Genomic DNA, 20,825 nt, shown 5'->3' with positions numbered 1-20,825 from the left:
AATATGGATCTCGGAGCGGTTTAAACAGTAGAAAACATCAAACAAAAAAGCAGTATAGCTATAATAACAAAACAAAGAAAAAAGAAAAAGTATACACAGATACAAATCCCTTAAGAAAATCAACTGTGGTTTTACTACAATATACTTTAGAAGTAATACTATGCGTGTGCTTCACTTTATGTTTGCCATTTTGTTTTATAAGTATATTTTTATTTATCTATTTATAGTTTTTAGAATTTGAAAGAGACATTGATAAGTGGGATTTCTGATTTCTGAAGTCCTTGAAAGTTATGGAAATTCATTTTACAGTATCTGTATGAACCCTGTAATATTTTTCCCAATTATTATTCAAGATTTGATAACAAAATGGTTGCTTCAATTTCAGATTGTAGGTCAGATGTGTGATCAAGGGTCTTCAACCTCACAAGAAGTTAACTAAAAAAGTGTTCTTTCGATATTAAAGTATTAAGTGAAATTCAGTATATGCTATGTACATCAGTAATCATTAATGGTTTTGCAGTGTAAGCATTATAAAATAAACTAGCGTCAATCAGTTCGGGATCATATATTTTATTTTTTTAAGAAAAATAAACGTTTCGTTCCATTTTACTTGAACAAGGATGGATTAAATAGATCATGTTACGTATGTCTTTAAAATCTAAGTATCTTTTAAAATGTTTTATTTTCAGCATCATTACTCCAGTCTTCAGTCTCACATGATCCTTCAGAAATCATTCTAATATGCTGATTTGCTGCTTAAGAAACATTTTTATTATCAATGTTACAAAAACTTAGTGAGGTAAAATGTGTCATGGTTTCCACTAAAATGCTTGTACCTACCTGTATTACTGCATTTTTTTTTTTTAAACAGTGCTTATTGGGTATTTACCACAAATGACTAATTCTAACTGTTTCAAGTATTAATGTTTATAAAGGAAAAGCCTAACAAATAGATGTATTGTTCTCTTATTTGGATAAACTGTGCATTATTTTTGTCATATGACCATTTAACTGAGATGCGATATGAGAAAGAGGTAAGCATTTATTTTTGATTAAACCATTAAACCAGGAAACCATTTTTTTGACTGTTTTTATGGTTAAAATTTGATAGTTTTATAATGGTATTTGTAATGGAAACCTTTAGATTTTTTTTTTTTCAGCAGTGTAATTCAAAGTAAATTCTCTACAATTTGAGATTGTAGCTAAAGTATTCCGTTACTAAAATATAGTTTACCAAAGATAATCAATGATCTTTGCCCCCAGCTGTGGGGTAAAGTGTGTCAAATCCTTCAGTTAAGCTGCGACAGAGGCTGAATTAGTCAAGGTAAACATTGTTTTCCTGCATTCACGTATTGTGAATATGAAATCTTTTCCTTGTTGGTTTGTCAAAACAATAAGCAGGAAATCTGACTTGATGTTGCTCAATGTTTAAACTTCCCTTTGACCTGACACATTTACCGCTAATGTGTGGCAAGGTTTTATCAATGTTAATGTGTGGCAAGCTGTTATCAATGTTTTGTTTTTCAGTTTGACATTTGAATTTCTTGTTGACGACTAGTGTCCTGTAAGATAATCAGTATTAATTTGACCACCTTCTTGTGACAAGCGACAACTTAAAGGGATAGTTCACCCATCTATATCTTCTATATCTTTCTTCAATGTGGTAGTAAGCCTATGGGTGAGACTTTTGGATCATTATCCGCTGTCCACCTTATTCCTAATGAGCCTACTGCCAGGGTTGCCAGGTTTTCACAACAAAACCCGCCCAATTGCTACTCAAAACTAGCCCAAAACTAGCCCAGTAGCATCTCGAGGGGGGGTAAAACACACATTTTATGGTAAAATTAGCATTCCAGGGGCTAAATATTAGTTATTGGGGGCACTTCAATCCACAACAACAGTGTTAAAGTAGTCCAATTCCGCGGAAAAACCACGGACCTGGCAACACCGCCTACTGTGTTTTGAATTAAGGGTGGCACTTCCAGTTTGACGAACTTCTATTCAAAAACACTGAAACGAATAATTTCAAATCATAAGGCAGAGTTGCCAAGTCTGTGGTTTTCCTACAGAACTGGGCTATTTTAACACTGTTGCTGCAAGTTGTTTTTGATGTCCGTGGGTTGAATGTCATATTTAGCTTCTGAAATATGAATTTACCAGGGGAAGCCAGACAAAAAAATAAAAGACAAAAAGACAAAAAAATTTTATCCCTTGAAACGCAATTGGGCCAGTTTTGTTATGAAAACCTGGCAACCCAGTCATAAGGTTGCCCTACAAATAAAGCTTACCTGCCTGTTTGATTAAATAAGCTGTCGATTTTCCTTCATGTTTTAATTTTTAGACATCATGAGAATAACGTAACAATTGGTTTTTGTAACGTAACGTTATAACAAGAAAATCTAAGAGATCTTTTTAGTCGCTGTATAAATATTTCATTTTTTCCCTTTGCATTTCGCTGTAATACTATGAAAAAGGACACGTTCTCCCTATTTAATTTACAATATATCTTATTAATAATTCCATTGAATGCATGACGAATCTCTCATTTTCTCCTCAAATTCTCACATCTCTTTGATAGGTAAATACTATTAATCATCTGTCAAAATAACAGAAATCACGTTGAAATAGTATCACAATGCTTTAATGAACATTTTTGATTATGGCATGTTACTACATAATCCAGATATATATTATTAGAGTTATATTTTACCCATCCGTAATTGCTATGAAAAGAATTGCGCTTTTGAAGATATTCATAGTCTGTTAAACATACCTCATTTTTATGCTTTATGCTTAAAACTAAAGCTTTTACACTTTTAAATGTAATTTTTATGTTTGATGGTTGAAGGTTGAGTAGAATATCATCTCAATATACCCAGTTTTTAACCAAAACGTATTACTGCGTTCATAGAGCGAGCCTTTCACTGATTGTTTACATCTTAACGGAAGTTAAACTAGGGCTGTCAAACGACTAATCGCGATTAATCGCATACAAAATAAAAGTTTGAGTTTGCCTAATATATGTGTGTGCACTGTGTGTAATTATTATGTATATAAATACACACAAATTAATGTAAATATTTAAGAGAAATATGTTATGTACAAAATATTTTTATTTATATATAATATAATTATTTAAAAATGATAATAACTACATATAATTGTAAATATTTCTTAAATATATACATGAATGTGTTTGTATTTCTATATACATAATAATTACACACAATACACACACATATATTAGGCAAACTCAGACTTTTATTTTGTATGCGATTAATCGCGATTAGTTGTTTGACAGCCCTAAGTTAAACCCATAATTCGCGCAAAGCGTCATGGAGCGTATCCACCTTATTTTTCAATGCGTAAGCAAGCTGTTTTCTGGTAATGTGTTAGACGTCCGGTTTGTAATCCGCCATAACGAAATAACGAGAAGAATATCAAAGTGCAGTAAACCGTAAAACAGTTTGCACTACAAACCAGTGTGTTCATAATTAAGATAATGCATTAAAATAATATGGTAAGACACACAAGTTTGCAATATCAAGCAGCAAAATGAGCTTTTTCTGCAGCTAAAAATAGCTGGAAGTAAATGAGACCGGAAGCCAGACACAAAAATATTTACAAATGTCTGCACCCACTCATGGAAAAAATAAGGTGGATATGAAGAATAACAACGCATAGTAAAAACAAAACTGTTTGCACTACAAACCAGTGTGTTTATAATTAAGATAACATGTTAAAATATGTTAAAAAAACACCACTTTGCAATATCAAGCAGTAAAACGTGCTGTTTACAAGTTAAAATCACTGGACTCAACGAGACCGGATGTCAGATAAACAACATTTACAAATGGGCCACGCCCACTCTTACGGGAATTAAAAGGTGGATAAGGTAAATCGAGTCCAAAACAACTTCGACATGGGGTGAGTAAATGTTTTTTTGTTATTTTGGAGTGAGCTATCCCTTTAAAATGACAGGCTCAATTGAAGTTACGTAAAGTAAAAACACATGGGCTGCTGTAGAAAAGCCAGCATGAGCTCATCACCTTACCTGTCTGTTAAGTGTAGGCGTGACCTTCCCCGCCCTTCCTGCACCTGCATTCAAAAAGCTCCGCCCACGCGTGAGGTGTTTTCAGACGAAACTCGACTGATGTAAAGAGGATGTTACTCATGCCGGCCGGACTGGATGAAACACTTCACAAACACTCAAACTGCAGCTTGTGTCAGCATATATCGATACCAGACAACAACAACAATAGCGAGTGGACGGTTTACATGCAGGTGAGTTATTTACACTTTATTTACATTGTTTTAAATGGCATAACTTATATTAAACTCTGTATATGTCAACTTATTACTAGAAAATAGCTAAACTGTTAACCTAATCTCAGATTCACGATCTAAGTTGTGACCCCGAGCAACGTGTCTTAAAGGTATAGTCAAAGCTTGTGATGCATATGTTTTCATTTTTTGTTACTGTGGTAAAACGGTACTTTGACTTATAACATAGCACTGAATTAAAGGGTTAATTCAGGCCAAATAGACAATAATTTCAGAGTTCAAGCTTTAATGGTGTTTACAAGGTGCATGGGAATACCATAGTGCTTTTTAGCTGCATAAATGTGACCCTGGACCACAAAACCAGTCATAAGTAGCAGGGGTATATTTGTAGCAATAGCCAAAAATACATTGTATGGGTCAAAAATGGTTGATTTTTGCCAAAAATCATTAGGATATTAAGTAAAGATCATGTTTCATTAAGATGTTTTGTAAATTTTCTACCGTAAATATATCAAAACTTAATTTTTGATTAGTAATATGCATTGCTAAGAACTTTATTTGGACAACTTTAAAGTTGATTTTCTCAATATTTTGATTTTTTTACACTTTATTTACATTGTTTTAAACGGCATGACTTGTATTAAACTCTGTATATGTCAACTTATTACTAGAAAAGAAGCTAAACTGTTAACCGAATCTCAGATTTACCATCTAAGTTGTGACCCCGAGCAGTTTAGTGTTTACACAACGTGTCTTAAAGGTATATTCAAAGCTTGTGATGCATATGTTTTCATTTTTTGTTACTGTGGTAAAACGGTACTTTGACTTATAACGTAGTACTGAATGAAAGGGTTAATTCAGGCCAAATAGACAATAATTTCAGAGTTCAAGCTTTAATGGTGTTTACAAGGTGCATGGGAATACCATAGTTTTTTTTAGAGGCATAAATGTGACCCTGGACCACAAAACCAGTCATAAGTAGCATGGGTATATTTGTAGCAATAGCCAAAAATACATTGTATGGGTTAAAAATGGTTGATTTTTGCCAAAAATCATTAGGATATTAAGTAAAGGTCATGTCCATGAAGATATTCTGTAAGTTTTGTACCATAAATATGTCGCAACTTAATTTTTGGGTAGTAATATGCATTGCTAAGAACTTCATTTGGACAACTTTAAAGTTTATTTTCTCAATATTTTGATTTTTTTTTGCATCCTCAGATTCCAGAATTTCAAATAGTTGTATCTCGACCAAATATTGTGACTTTTGATATCGACCAAATATCAAAGTCATTATTTTAAAGAAAAAAAAAAACCTAAACAAAACAGTACAGTGTGTGCAAGCTTTATAAATTAGTGTGGATGTGTCTCAATACATGATTATATGTGCAAATTGTCCTTTTTTATTTAATATTACTAACTTAGAACTGAATAAAATCACAAAACCAGTCTTAAGTAGCACAGGTATATTTGTAGCAATAGCCAAAAATAGACGATATTTGCCAAAATTCATACTCATTAGAAAGTAAAGATCATGTTTCATTAAGATGTTTTGTAAATTTTTCTAGGCATAAATATATCAAAACTTAAAACCAGTCAGTAATGTAGCATTGCTAAGAACTTCATTTGGACAAAAATAAATTTGATTTTCTAAAAATTTTGATTTTTTTGCAAAATCAGATTCCAGATGTTCAGATAGTTGTATCTCGAAGAAATATTGTCCTTTTGTACCATAAATCAATGGACAGCTTATTTTTTGGCTTTCAGATGATGTATAAATCTCAACTTCATTTGGACAACTTTTGTGGTTTATTTTCACAGATGTTTGTTTTTTTTTGCATCATCTGAAATCTAGAAGTGATAATAAATCTACCTGGTAAAACTTATGAAAACAAATGGGTCAAAATTATGAAATGTGATCAAAGTTATTCATTTAAAGGAAAAAACAAAACAGTACAGTGTGTGCAAGCTTTATAAATTAGTGTGGATGTGTCTCAATACATGATTATATGTCCAAATTGGCCTTTTTTATTTAATATTAGTAACTTAGAGCTGAATAAAATCACAAAACCAGTCTTAAGTTGCACAGGTATATTTGTAGCAATAGCCAAAAATAGATGATATTTGCCAAAAATCATTAGGATATTAAGTAAAGATCATGTTTCATTAAGATGTTTTGTAAATTTTCTACCGTAAATATATCAGAACTTAATTTCTGATTAGTAATATGCATTGCTAAGACCTTAATTTGGACAACTTGAGTGATTTTCTCAATATTTTTTTTTTTTTTTTTTTTTTTTTTTTTTTTTTTTTTTTTTGCACCCTCAGATTCTAGATTTTCAACATCAATTAATTTTAACATCAAATAATTGTATCTCGGCCAAATATTGTCCTATCTTAACCAAACCATACATCAATGGAAAGCTTATTTGTTTTCATTATATTAAAGGAAAAACCCACCTAAAACAAAGCAATGCAGTGTGTGCAAGCTTCATAAATTAGTGTGGGTGTTTCAATACATGATTATATGTACTAATTTTAAGGTTCAAACAGTTCCAAGTTGTTTTAACATGTAGTTCTGTTTTTTTTTTTTTTTTTTTTTAAATTAATTTAGTTTAATTTTATAAAAATTTTAAAATATTTATTTTATTTTAGTTTAAAAACAGCTTTTATAAAAAATTGTAAAATATTTATTTCATTTTAGCAACAGTGCATAAACATCTTCAAACAGTTCCAAGTTGTTTTAACATGTAGTTCTGTTTTTTTATTAATTTTATTTTATTTTATAAAAATTTTAAAATATTTATTTTATTTTAGCAATAGTGCATAAACAGCTTCAAACTGTTCCAAGTTGTTGTGATTTTTAGATCTGATAATTTTTAATTTTTAATTATCTATTAAAATAATTTTTTAATAGATACATAATTAGATACAAAATACATAATAGATACAAAACTTCAAACAGTTTTTAGTTGTTGTATTTTAAGATGTAGTTCTGTTTTTTATTTTACATGTATTTAATTTTTTTTATTTAATATTAGTAACTTAGTGCTGATAATATCCAACGTGATGAACATAAATAAATATAAGAAGTTAACACTGCTCTAAAATATTACGTATTGTTTACCATGTACTTTCTGTTGATAAAAGGCAGTTCTCATCCTTTGTTGCTGCAATACTCTATATTATACTACACTACTTTTTAAACATTGCTTTAGGTGATGAAACAACATCAAAGCAAAACAAACACAAGCTTATCATGCACTGGACGTAGCGACAGGTGCACAACTGCTTGTACTTTCATTTCTCTGACCTGTTTGTGCGCCACTTTGACTGTCATCACATTTGTTTTGATTTTTTTAACCTGCAGCTTCTCTGAAATGGCAGTTTCCTGATGCATGCTCAAGAGAAACCCACGAATGCATTTTCTCTTGAGCATGAAAATGTGGTCTGTGTGGTTTACCCTCTTTGTTATTTGATGTAAGTAGAGCCCGCAGCCTTGTACAGGGACAAAGGAGCTTTATTTGCAAAGAGTGACATCACCCTTTTCATTTGACAGGTGCAAGGTAGAGAAAAGAAAGAAATTGTGTTTGTGTAGTTTCATAAATATTAGAAAGTGTGATTGGCTGATTGCTTTTATAGCAGTGAACCCTTGTGTGTTTAAGCAAACAGACTTGCTGAAAAGTGTTGACATGCATTTGTTTATCATTCAGCATGTTTAGTAGGTGAACAGGTGAGTTTCTGTGCCAGCTTCCTGGTTCACAAGTTCTCCGTTTGTGCGATCAGACACAGTCAACATATGAGTGTCTAGTCAACAGCTCTGTTTCCTTCGCAACGGCGAGTGAAAGATTAATAACAAAAGGTGTGACTGAAAGACTCGCTTACACAGATTTGGCACACGTCATTGTTTTCATTTGGCTGAAAATCAGGTTCGGCCGTGTTGAGTAAAATCTATTTTTGGGAAGGGAAACTTTGCACTTAGAAAAACAAATTTTGATTATTGTCGCGACACGTGGTTGGCGTACAGTAGCTAATTGTTTGGTATGTGAGTCACACCTGAAAGTGGTCAAATAGTTTTTATGTCTGACTTTTTGAAAAGGTGCATTTGTGTCGTCTCTCTCGGCAGTGATGGAGGTGAAAGGCTGCAGGTCAGAGGTGGAAGTGTTCAGGAGGCCGACGATTGAGGCCGTGTCCAGAAGAGATTCGGTGTCTGTGAAATGTTCTCCAGCTTCGCAAAGTCTTCAGATGTCAACGCCTCGAGCGATCCCTCTGACTATCAGAAACACTCACAGGTAACTCGTGGCACTTGCTTTGTTGTGTGATTTGAATGTGGGTGAAAATTTGCTTAAAATACAAACTAACCTACAGTACAAAAAAAGTTAGCAATGCTTGCAGTTCTTTTAATATATATATTTTATTATAATATATCTTAATATTAATTAAGTTATATTTAAATGTAATTTTTTGTAATTTATTTTTTTTTAAACTATAGCAATAATATATAAACCGCTTTTAACAGTTGTTTTTTAATTTATATTTTCCATACATAATTGTATTTTCTGAAATATACATTTTAATTTTTATTTAAACTATAAATAGTGCATAAACAGCTTCAAACATTTCAAACTTTTGTGTTTTAAGATGTTTGTTTTTAAATTTATTTTAAATACATAATTTCATTTTATAAAAATAAAAACATATTTTAATTTTATTTTACTATAGCAATAGTGCATAAACGGCTTCAAACAATTCCAAGTTATGTTTTTTTTTTTTTTTTTAATAGATACATAATTTTATTTAATAAAATAAACAAATATATTTATTTGATTTTTTTATTTGATTTTGTTTTATGAACTAAAAATAGTGTATAAACAGCTTCAAACAGTTCCTGGTTGTGCTTTAAGATGTAGTTCGTTTTTTTATTTATTTTACAAACATAATTGTAGTTCATAAAAATAAAGAAAATGTTTTTTTACTATAGAAATGGTTTCTAAAAAGGTTCAAACAGTTCCAAGTTGTTTTAATATGTAGTTATGTTTATTTTTTTAATTACATAATTTTATTTTATAAAAATAATAAATATATATTTTGTTTTTATTTTGTTTTAGCAATAGCGCATAAACAATCAAACAATTCCAAGTTTTTATAAATACATAAATTTATTTAATAAAATATACAAATATTTTCATTTTAATTTATAACTATAGAAATCATGTATAAAAAGGTTTAAACAGTTCCAAGTTGTTTTAATATGTAGTTCTGTTTTTTTTTTTTTTTTTTTACATGCATAATTTTATTTTATAAAAATAAAAAAATATATATTTTGTTTTATTTTATTGTATTTTATTTTAGCAATAGTACATAAACAGCTTCAATTCCAAGATGTAGTTCTGTTTTTTTAAATGCATAATAGATAACCATAATTTTAAAATAACCATAATTTAATTTAATAAAAGTTGTATTTTTTAACATTTATTTTACATACATAGATAAGGATAATTTTGTTTAATAAAGAAGTTTTTTATATATTTTTTTTATTTTACTATAACAGTAGTGCATAAACAGCTTTAAACAATTCCAAGTTATGTTTAAAGATGTAGTTCTGTTTTTTTTTTTTTTTTAAACATACATAATTTTATTTTATAAAAATAAAAAAATATGTATTTTATGTTTTTATTCAGTTTTAGCAATAGTGCATAAACGGCTTCAAGCGATTCCAAGATTTTTTTTATAAATACTTAAATATATTTCATAAAATAAACAATATATTTTACATTCATCATTTTATTTCATTTTGATTTATTTTTATTTCAGCATTTACCTTTTTATTTTGTTTATACTTTTTATTTAATTGTTTTACAACTATATATATATATAGTTGAGTTTAAATTGTTTAAGATGTTTATTATTGTATTTTAAATACATAATATTTTATTTTATTTTATTTTATTTTATTTTAAAAAAACAGTTCCAGGTTAAATTCAAAGCCCTGTTTATACACGTTGTTGGTCTTGTTGTGATGTTTTATTTATTAATGCATGTTATAAATAAACTTTAGTGTTCATTTTAGCAAATGTTCATCAAGTCCTGCCTCACATTTTTCCTGTTAAATATCTTTTACTTGTTTCAGTCGAAAATGTCTTTCAGATTACGGAAACAAAATGTGTTTACGCCTTCTTGATGCTTCTTACTTATTCTACTTCCTTGTCTTCTGATTTTAGCATCACGACTAAAAGGGAGTTTCGAGCTTCATCCGCACCTTTGATTCCCAATCCGTTTCCAGAGCTCTGCAGTCCGACACACTCCCCGGTGCTGACCGGATCTCTCAACGGGCGTGATCCTCCCTCCAACAGCAGCACACACGTAAGCGTGCATGCACGGTTTAATCTGTGACACAAATGACAGACGGTTGCCTGTGGCGCTACGAATTCTCAGTAGTCATAATAGGTGACAGACGCCATGACACGCCATCCTCAGGGGAAAAACAAGTGTGCGTGTACACAAACACATCACAGGGCGTTCAGTTCATAGACTTGTCAATAAAAATACACAACACAACACATTCTTTGGCACTCGGAAAAGTTCGTGACCTTAAACAAACAAAGCAAGCATGGAAAGTCAGATGCGTTTACGTGCATTTTGGTTTCGGAATGATTTACGATCAAATTCTTGTGTGTTTTTGCAGGTGCTTCGGGTTTTTGGGGACGCTACGCACAGTCGGTCGGTGTTGGTGACGTCTGGGACGACGGCGCACGACGTTTGTCATATGCTAGCGCAAAGTGCACACTGCACGGATGAGGAAAGCTGGGCTCTCATTGAACATCATTCTGCTTTAGGCCTGGGTAAGACTTGGTTTTATTGCACTAAAATCACATAATGCAATTGCTGAATAACTTCTGATACTTTCCTATTAGTTTAAACATTCATTATGTAACTTATTAATACAAATACTTTCATAATGCAATGTAAAATCAGGTACTTTACCTGTAAATGAAGTCTGATAGTAATACAGTTTGTGTTCACTACATTGTTTTGCACTACAAAAATCATTATAAGATTTTTAAAAATCAAATTTAATTTGAAATTTTAGCTTATTTTTTAATTTAAATAATTTTCACTTTCAATTTGTTAAATTACATATTGTTTTTTAATTTTTAGTTTAATTATAAGTAATTTAAACCTTTGATTTAATTTATTGTTAAATTTAATTTGAAATTTTAGTTTATTTTTTAATTATTTTAAATGTAATTAAACTGTAATAAAATATAAGTAATTTAAACTTTAATTCAGCTTTAGTGTCGATTTAAATTTATTTTTAAGTTATTTAAACTTTAATATTTAATATACATTTTTTTATTGTTATTATTGTTAAATTAAATTTGAAATTTTAGTTTTTTTTTTTTTATTTAAATGGTTTTTCAGTTCCAATTTAAACTAAATTACATACAAATTTTAATTTAAATTGTTAAATGTAATTTGAAATTTTAGTTTATTTTTTAATTATTTTAAATGTAATTAAACTGTAATAAAATATAAGTAATTTAAACTTTAATTCAGTTTTAGTTTCAATTTCAAATTAAACTTAAATGTATTTATTTAAACTTTAATAAAATTTAATTTTATTTAATATTTAATTTTTTTTGTTAAATTAAATTTGAAATTTTTTAAATTTAAATGGTTTTTCAGTTCCGATTTAAACAAAATTACATATTGTTTTTTAATTTAATTTTACTATTTAATATTTAATTTTTAATTTACATTATTGTTAAATGTAATTTGAAATTTTAGTTTATTTTTTAATTGAAAATATCTTTTTCAGTTCCAATTTAAATTCAATTTAAATTAGATTTTTGCACTACAAAAATCATTATGTAGTGTTTTTGCTTTTGACAAATCGATAATGTAATTGCATGCCTCATTGTTTGGACAGAATCCACTAAATGCCTTCTCAAATGCCAACTTGTTTGTGTAGAAATAGTGCTAAGACAAAAGCTGACATGTCTTATTGTGCTTTTATAATGAGTGATTCTTTGCTGAAAGAAAGTAGGCTCAGGGGTGTTGTGGAAAATAGCACTGAAATGAACATAACCAACATGTTATACAGGCTTTTACAGTAGCTTTAGTTGTACTTTTGACAGGTGCTGGATTGGATGAACCTTCGGTTTCGATGGCTTATGAATGAGTTTAATTAGTAAAAGTACTTAACATTTTTTTTTTTTTAGTAATTGTTTTATTAAACCTGGAGACATTTTAATGTATACTTTTTTAATTTTTTATTTAGTTTGAATTTAGTTTTATTTATTGAATTTAATTCAGTTTTAGTTTCAATTTCAATTAAATTTAATTACATTTAACATTTATTTTTAATTTATTTAAACTAATAAAATCTTATTTGCTTAATTTTTAATTTAAATTATTGTTTAAATTTAATTTGAAATTTTAGTTTATTTTTTTATTTACATTTACATTTCAGTTTCAGTTTCAATTTAAATTAAATTGTTTTTTATTTAATTAAATAATAAAATATAAGTAATTTAAACTAATTCAGTTTTATTTTCAATTTCAGTTAAATAATTAAATTTATTTTTAATTTATTTGAACTTGAATACAATTTATTTTATGTAATGTTTAATTTTTAATTTACATTTAAGTTTACTTTAAATGATCTTTTTCAGTTCAGTTTAATTACATAGTGTTTTTTAATTTTTAATTTAATTAAGCATTAATAAATGATTAAACTTTCATTTAATTGTTTTATTTTCAATTTTCAATTTTCAATTTATTTAAACTTGAATAAAATGTAATTAAATTTATTTTTAATTTATTTAAACTTAAATAAAATGTATTATTGAATTTTTAATTTTTAATTGACATTGTTAAATTTAAATTGAAATTAATTTTTTAATTTAAATGATCTTTTTCATTTCAATTTAATTACATAGTGTTTTTTTAATTTTTAATTTAAATAATAAAATTAATTAACATTAATAAAATATAACGTTTATTTAAACGTTCATTTAATTGTTTTATTTTCAATTTTATTTGAACTTGAATAAAATGTAATTTTATTTAATGTTTAATTTTTAATTTACATTATTGTTAAATTTAATTTTAAATTTTAGTAGATTTTTTTTTTTTTTTTATCGTTTTTTCAGTTCCAATTTATATATATTTTTTAAATTTACTATTTAATTCAACTTTATTAAAATATAAGTAATTTAAACTTTAATTGTTTATTTAATTTATATATATATATATATATATATATATATATATATATATATATTTATATTTAATTTAATGTGTTTAATTTATTTTTACGTTTTATTTTAATTCACTTTTAGTCTCAATTTCAATTGTATTAAATTTACTTGCATTTATTAATTTATTTCAACTTTAATAAAACAGAATTTAATTTTAAGTTTGTTTAATTTCTAATTTAAAATATTTGTTTAATTTAATTTGAAATTGTTTTATTATTTATTTATTATTATTAATACTATTTTTCCCCACAGAGCGCTGTCTTGAAGACCATGAGCTTGTGGTGCAGGTACAGTCATCCTGGCCTGTAGAGAGCGACACACAACTGTTTTTCCGCAAAAACTACGCCAAATATGAGTTCTTTAAAAAACCTGTGGTATGCAACCTCTTTGTCATCACCCAGTCATTTGTCTTAAAACAGATTTGTATTTATATAAAAATATGTTTACAATCCATTTAAGTTGAATGATGTGTTTTTCCCCGTTGTGCAGTTATTTTTCCCGGAGCACATGATCTCTGACAGCGCTGATGATACTAAAGGCATGACGTCATCTGAGCTGGTGCAGGTATGATGATCTACAGCTGTTCAAAACATCAAAATGGCAATTTTCGTGTCTTCATAAAACCATGTCTCTGTTGTAGAATACGGTGAAGAGTGGCTCCTGTCCAGAGATTCAAGGCTTTCTTCATGTGAGAGAGGGCGGGAAAAAGTCCTGGAAGAAACTCTATTTCCTTTTACGACGCTCTGGACTCTACTGCTCCAGCAAAGGACAATCAAAGGTGCCACACACAAACGAGTAAAACACGTTCGTACACACACAATGCACAGTGTGTATGGACACACAAACATAAGTATAAAATCTGATGCATATGTATGTTTGTAGGAACCACGACACCTGCAGTTTGTCGGAGATCTGGAAGATCTGAATGTGTTCACAGTGTTCAATGGACGAAAACTTTATGGGGCTCCAGGAGAGCATGTCTTCTCTATTAAGGTAGCCAATAGGAATGGAGAATTATTTTAGTTTTTTATATATATATATATATATATATATATATATATATATATATATATTAGGGCTGTCAACGATTAATCGTGATTAATCGCATACAAAATAAAAGTTTAAGTTTGCCTAATATATGTGTGTGTGTACTGTGTGTAATTATTATGTATATATAAATACAAACACATTCATGTATATATTTAAGAAATATTTTCAAACATATATATTTATTATAATTTTTATAATTTGATATTATATATAAATAAAATTATTTTGTATATTAATAACATATTTCTTATATATATATACACATTAATTTGTGTGTATTTATATATACATAATAATTGCACACAGTACACACACATATATTAGGCAAACTTAAACTTTTATTTTGTATGCGATTAATCACGATTAATCGTTGACAGCCCTAATATATATATATATATATATATATATGTATATGCTGTTCTAGTGTTTATTAATATTTTGAATTAATTTGTATTTTTATATTTTGGTTTTTATTTTAATTTTAGTTCATATTATAATTTAGTTTAAAAATGTTTGTGCTTATGTTTTTTTTTATTAATTTGTATTTTTATATTTAATTTTTTATTTTAATTTTAGTTCAGATTATTTAATTTCAAAATGTTTATGCCTTTTTTTAAAATTAATTTGTATTTTTATTTATTTATTTTTTTATTTGAATTTTAGTTCATATTATAATTTAGTTTAAAAAATGTTTGTGCTTTTTATATTTTCATTTTCTTATTAGAATTTTAGTTCATCTTCTTCTTCTTCTTCTTCTTCTTCTTCTTCTTCTTTTTCTTCTTCTTCTTCTTCTTCTTCTTCTTCTTATTTAGTTTAAAAATGTGCCTTTTATTTTTTTATTAATTTCTGTTAATATATTTGTTTTTTTATTTGAATTTTAGTTCAGATTATTATTTAGTTTAAAAATGTTTATGCCTTTTTAAAATTTTTTTTAAAAAATAAAGTATTTTATCATTTTGTTTTTTTTATTATAATTTTTAGTTCATATTATTATTATTATTATTATTATTATTATTATTATTATTTATTATTTAGTTTAAAAATGTTTGTGCTTTTTATTTATTTTTATTTTTTTTCGTTTTTTTATTTAAATTTTAGTTCAGCTTATTTTTTAGTTAAAATGTTTGTGCTTTTTAATTTTTTCATTTGTATTTTTGTTTTTTATTTGAATTTTAGTTCAGATTATTATTTAGTTTAAAAATGTTTGTGCCTCTTTTTAATTAATTTCTATTTGTATATTTTCATTTTTTATTTGAATTTTATATATATATATATATATATATAGTTTAGGTTAGCAATAGGTTTTCTTTTAAGGTTTGAGATGTCTGTATTAATTATAATTCGCTTTACATAACAGCAATAGAAGTCTCTGGTGTTTTCTCATGTAGACGGCTAAATGAACATGAATGAGTGTTTGTATATGTACGGTAGGCCTCAAAAGACAGGTTTCGCTGTCAGGATTTGAAGCTGATGTGTGCCGACAGCGAGCAGAGTCGTACGTGCTGGATCACGGCCTTCAGATTGTTTAAGGTACATGAACACACACACAGAGACTCACTAAGAAAACACACCGGACTAGCTCCATCTGAAACCTGCAATGTGTGTGTTTTAGCATGGGAAACAGCTCCAGTGTAATTACCAGCTCTCCCAATCCAGCGCTAGACTTCACAAACCATGCTCCAAGGTACAGAAAACATCTCTCAAACTCCAAAAAAGTAGTTCGTATGACTTGTGCACTATATTCTGAAATCATATGTTGGCTGTGTGTGACGAACAGACCAAAAATGTGAGTTTTTCACACGTGTGTCATTATCAGTACACAGACCGGGAGGAGTCGATGGTGGCAATGGATTTTTCAGGGAAGAGCGGTGGGCGAGTGATTCAGAATCCACATGAGGCCCAAAATGCCGAGCAGGAGGAAGGACACAGCTGGCGGGTGTGTATGTGTATATGTGCTCAAGAGAAACTATGAAATTAATTTTTTTACACAATTCATGCCAGTGCTGAAACATGCTATGCATGTTATGCATTTTTTTAAAAAAAACAAGAGTTTGCATAAAAACTATAAAGTAAACTATAAAGTTTTTTTTTTTTTTTAAAGACTCAGAATTCACTTGAGCACAGTTTTATAATTTAGTTTTTCACAGTTTCACTGTTATTTTTAAGATGCATATATATGCATTCATTTATTAATTTTAATATTTTTGAAAGAAGTCACCAAGGCTGCATTTATTTAAGCAAAAATAGAGTAAAAGCAATAATATTGTGAAATATTATTACAGTTTAAAACAGAATAATATTTTAATAATAATAATAATAATAATAGTAATAAAAAATAAAAGTTCTTAATATATTTTAATATAATTCTTAATATATTTTTAATTCTATAATTAAATGCATATTAAGTATAAATATTATAAATTCTATATAAAATAGTATAAATATATATACATTTTAAAGTATTATATACATTTAAAGTATTATAAAATAGTATAAATATATATACATTTATTTAGCTGTATATTATATTTGTAAATAAAATTATATATAAAAGTAATTATAATTAAGTAAATGTTTTATATATATATATATATATATATATATATATATATATATATATATATATATATATATATATATATATATATATATATATATATATATACTTATAATTTATATATTTTTTATATTTATAATCAAATAAATATTTAATATAAATATTCTATAAATTATATATACAAATTTAAATATATATAACATTTTAAATGTTAATTCTAATAAATGATAAAACTTTTATTTAAATTACATATAAATATTTATAACATTTTTGAGCTATGTCTATCTCTGTATATAAATATTAATAATAAATAAATAAATATTAAATATTTATATATAGAAATTATATATACAAATATAGATATGTATAACATTTTTGAATTATCTCTAATTATAATTTAAGAAATGTTACCTATAAATATTACGTAAATTATATATACAATTAGAAATATATATGTTTTTGTGTTTCAGAAGAGAGAAGCATTACGTCACAGTTTGCCCACCAACGGTCACGGCTCACAGCTCTCCGGTGAGTCTCACACATCAACACTGACATTATACAAAATGTAATTAACAAAAAACAATCTGTCATTACTAAAATCTTTCTATATATGTGTGTATCTACAGCGGTTCATCGGGTGCAGCCGTGGTTCCATGGGGGCGTGTCTAGAAATGAAGCTCAAAGGCTATTGGAGGAGCAGGGTCAGGTGGACGGGTAAAAACCATCTGTTTTTTCCCCATATCTTATACACTAACTCTATAAAGTCATATTCATATAGACTTCTCCTGTCTGCAGGATGTTTATGATTCGCGACAGCCGGCTGCACACGCAGTGCTTCGTACTATCCTTATGTTACAAGCTCAAGACGAAACACTACCTTATCATTCCCGTAAGTCTTTATATCACATTGTGCATGTGTGATTTACATCAGGTGTTGCATCGTCTTGATCCCTCTCTTTCTCTCTCTCTAGTTAGAGGAAGGAGATAAACAATACTACACGATGGACGACGGCGTCACGCTGTTTACAGATCTACTGCAGCTAGTGGAGTTTCACCAGATCAACCGCGGCATCTTACCCGTTTGTCTCAAACACCCCTGCACCTGCATTGCACTCTAAACCTTCACCTTTGACCTTGAACTTTGACCTCTTCCCCAAAACTAGGACCTAAATGACCCAGTCTCCGGAGCATGAAAGTTTTCATTTTAGTGTGGATAGTCACGACATCCACAGTTTTCCTGATCCAAAAAAAGACTATTTCTGTACATAGTAATTGTATTTATATTTGATATACCTCTAGCACACGTATATAGGTTTTTAATATTGGTTATCCAACCAAAAATACTTGTTTACAGCTATTTGCATTCATCATCCTTCTATCCGGGAATATTTCTAAACTGGAATATGGGAGTTTCCTGCAATTCCTTTTTTTTTGACACTAGGTGGCGCACTGATGCTTTGAATTTTTTTCTTTCCAGGAATTCTTAATTTATGCAATAGTCATGCAAGGAGATATTAAAACATCTTTGAAGTTGCAGAAGGAGATGATTTCAATGTAGCAGATTTATTATTATTATTATTAATATATTATTATTTTGCTTAACACTGTGTTTAATTTATGGGTGATTGAGGCTAGTTTATGCTTGCTTGATGCTATATATGTATATTTTTTATTCTATTTTATTGTTGATTAGTACTTGTTCTGGTTAACAGTTGTACTTGTTTGTATGTGTGTAGTTGAATTCTGACCAAAACCTCAAATTGAAGTTGTAAATAAGTAAATGGAGTGTTGTGTGTGTTGTTTTTCTGCTTTAAACTGTATTTGGCTCTTAGCAGGAATATTTCTGGACTCTGGAGACGGACCCTTAGATTGTGTGTGTGTGTGTTTTTCTGTATGCTTCAGTTAACTTGACATCAGCAGTACATCAGTTGTCAGGTCTCCACCGTGTTGTTGCCATGGAGATTATTCCTTTAATATTCAAGGGAGGTCATCAGTCCAGCAGGAGTCTATACTGTAGGCTCTATATGCTGTGACTCACTTTGAATCTGATTATTGAATGAAATGATAATTTATTGAGATGTGGGTGAGGTGATCACCTCGCCAAAGCTGTTGATAAGTCATGCATTAAGCTTATATTATAAGGGTAAATAGAGTCAGTGAAGGGCGCTTCATTCATGCTGAAAATATTAAATATTAATATATTGTGTGAACATGAATTGTAGAGTGTAATGAGTAATCTATATCAAAAAAGGAAGGAAGATATCAATATAATTGGGTTGTGAGCATGGATTCCTTTTTAATATATAAACATGTGCATTAATGTATGCATTATTATTGTATATGATGATATTTTATTATGATATGATAAAATCATAATTGAAATTATACATTTATTGCAGTTTATTAATTGTAATGAATTTATTCATTAAAAAAATCTGTCATACAATTATCTAAAATATACATACTATTAATGTTTAATTATATAAATAATATACAATTTATAATTATAGTTGAATTAGCAGTTATGTATTTTGTTAATTAAAAAATATATATAATTAAAAAAAACATAATTTTGTATATTACTAATTATATTGATTTTTTTTAAATTATAAGAGTGTGTGTGTGTGTGTGTGTGTGTATAATAGGTAATTGTAATATATAAATGTATTTATTGCACTTTATAAATATAACATTTAATGTATTATTTAAAAATTGGTCGTATATGTTACATAAAAATATGCGTTATATATATATATATATATATATATATATATATATATATATATATATATATTATAATTATTTACTTTGCAATTATGTATTTAACATTTTTTGTAAATGTACTTATTGTAATTTATTAATTATATTACTAATTATAATTAATTTATATATATATATATATATGTATATGTGTGTGTGTGTGTGTGTATGTATTGTAGTTTATTAATTTTAATATTTAGTGTATTCATAAAAATCTGTCATATATATTTACATAAAAATATACATAATATTAAAGTTTATATATAAAATATATCATTATAATCAATGAATTTGCAGTTATGTATTTGTACAATTTATGTAATGATAAATGTAGTTTACTAATTATTAAATATAATATTTAATGTCTAAATTAAAAATCTGCCATATATAATTACATAAATTAATGTTTAATTGTATATAATAGATAATTACAATGATTGAATTTTCAGTTATGTATTTTGGTAAATTATTTTGTACATGTATTTATTATAATTATATTGCTAATTATAAGTATTGATTTTTTTTATGTTGAATTTGCTATAAATCAAACACATCTTTTTATGTATTTATTGTAGTTTATTAATTATATTACTAATTATAATTAATATCTTAATTATGAATGTGTGTGTATATGTATGTATATATAAATTTTATATATGTATTGTAGTTTATTAATTACAATATTTAGTGTATTCATAAAAATCTGTCACATATATTTACATAAAAATATACATAATATTAAAGTTTATATATAAAATAGATCATTATAATCATTGAATTTGCAATTATGTTTTTGCATTATGTAATTATAAATGTAGTTTACTAATTATTAAATATAATATTCAAAGTATTATTATTATTATTATTTATTAGTTGTTTTTAATTGTAAGTTTGTTATGAAAAAATAGTAG

At 27.4% G+C, this 20,825-nt stretch overlaps 1 protein-coding gene across 1 annotated transcript; it reads left to right on the top strand.

The window, feature by feature from the left end:
* Window positions 1-4,093: 4,093 nt before the first annotated feature.
* Window positions 4,094-19,457, top strand: grb7 (growth factor receptor bound protein 7). Its single transcript, XM_051097552.1, has 15 exons — window positions 4,094-4,284; window positions 8,411-8,576; window positions 10,506-10,647; window positions 10,970-11,126; window positions 13,800-13,921; window positions 14,037-14,111; window positions 14,188-14,325; window positions 14,430-14,540; window positions 16,029-16,127; window positions 16,210-16,281; window positions 16,414-16,533; window positions 17,625-17,682; window positions 17,781-17,868; window positions 17,950-18,043; window positions 18,126-19,457. The coding sequence occupies exons 2-15, from the start codon at window positions 8,413-8,415 to the stop codon at window positions 18,270-18,272; spliced, it is 1,587 nt and encodes a 528-aa protein (XP_050953509.1). The 5' UTR covers window positions 4,094-4,284; window positions 8,411-8,412; the 3' UTR covers window positions 18,273-19,457.
* Window positions 19,458-20,825: the final 1,368 nt, after the last annotated feature.

The sequence above is a fragment of the Labeo rohita genome, chromosome 24 (genome assembly GCF_022985175.1).
Source record: "Labeo rohita strain BAU-BD-2019 chromosome 24, IGBB_LRoh.1.0, whole genome shotgun sequence".
NCBI classification, from domain to species: Eukaryota; Metazoa; Chordata; class Actinopteri; order Cypriniformes; family Cyprinidae; genus Labeo; species Labeo rohita.
The sequence above is the reverse complement of the archived record's forward strand: the minus strand, read 5'-3'. Positions and strand labels throughout refer to the sequence as shown.

What these genes read in the sequence shown, in the direction of transcription:
- grb7 (XM_051097552.1), top strand. Translation starts at nt 8,413, where the DNA reads ATGGAGGTGAAAGGCTGCAGGTCAGAGGTGGAAGTGTTCAGGAGGCCG. An exon ending in CGGCCTTCAGATTGTTTAAG is followed by an intron (nt 16,128 to 16,209) that starts GTACATGAACAC and finishes TGTGTGTTTTAG; the next exon opens with CATGGGAAACAGCTCCAGTG. An exon ending in AACACTACCTTATCATTCCC is followed by an intron (nt 18,044 to 18,125) that starts GTAAGTCTTTAT and finishes CTCTCTCTCTAG; the next exon opens with TTAGAGGAAGGAGATAAACA.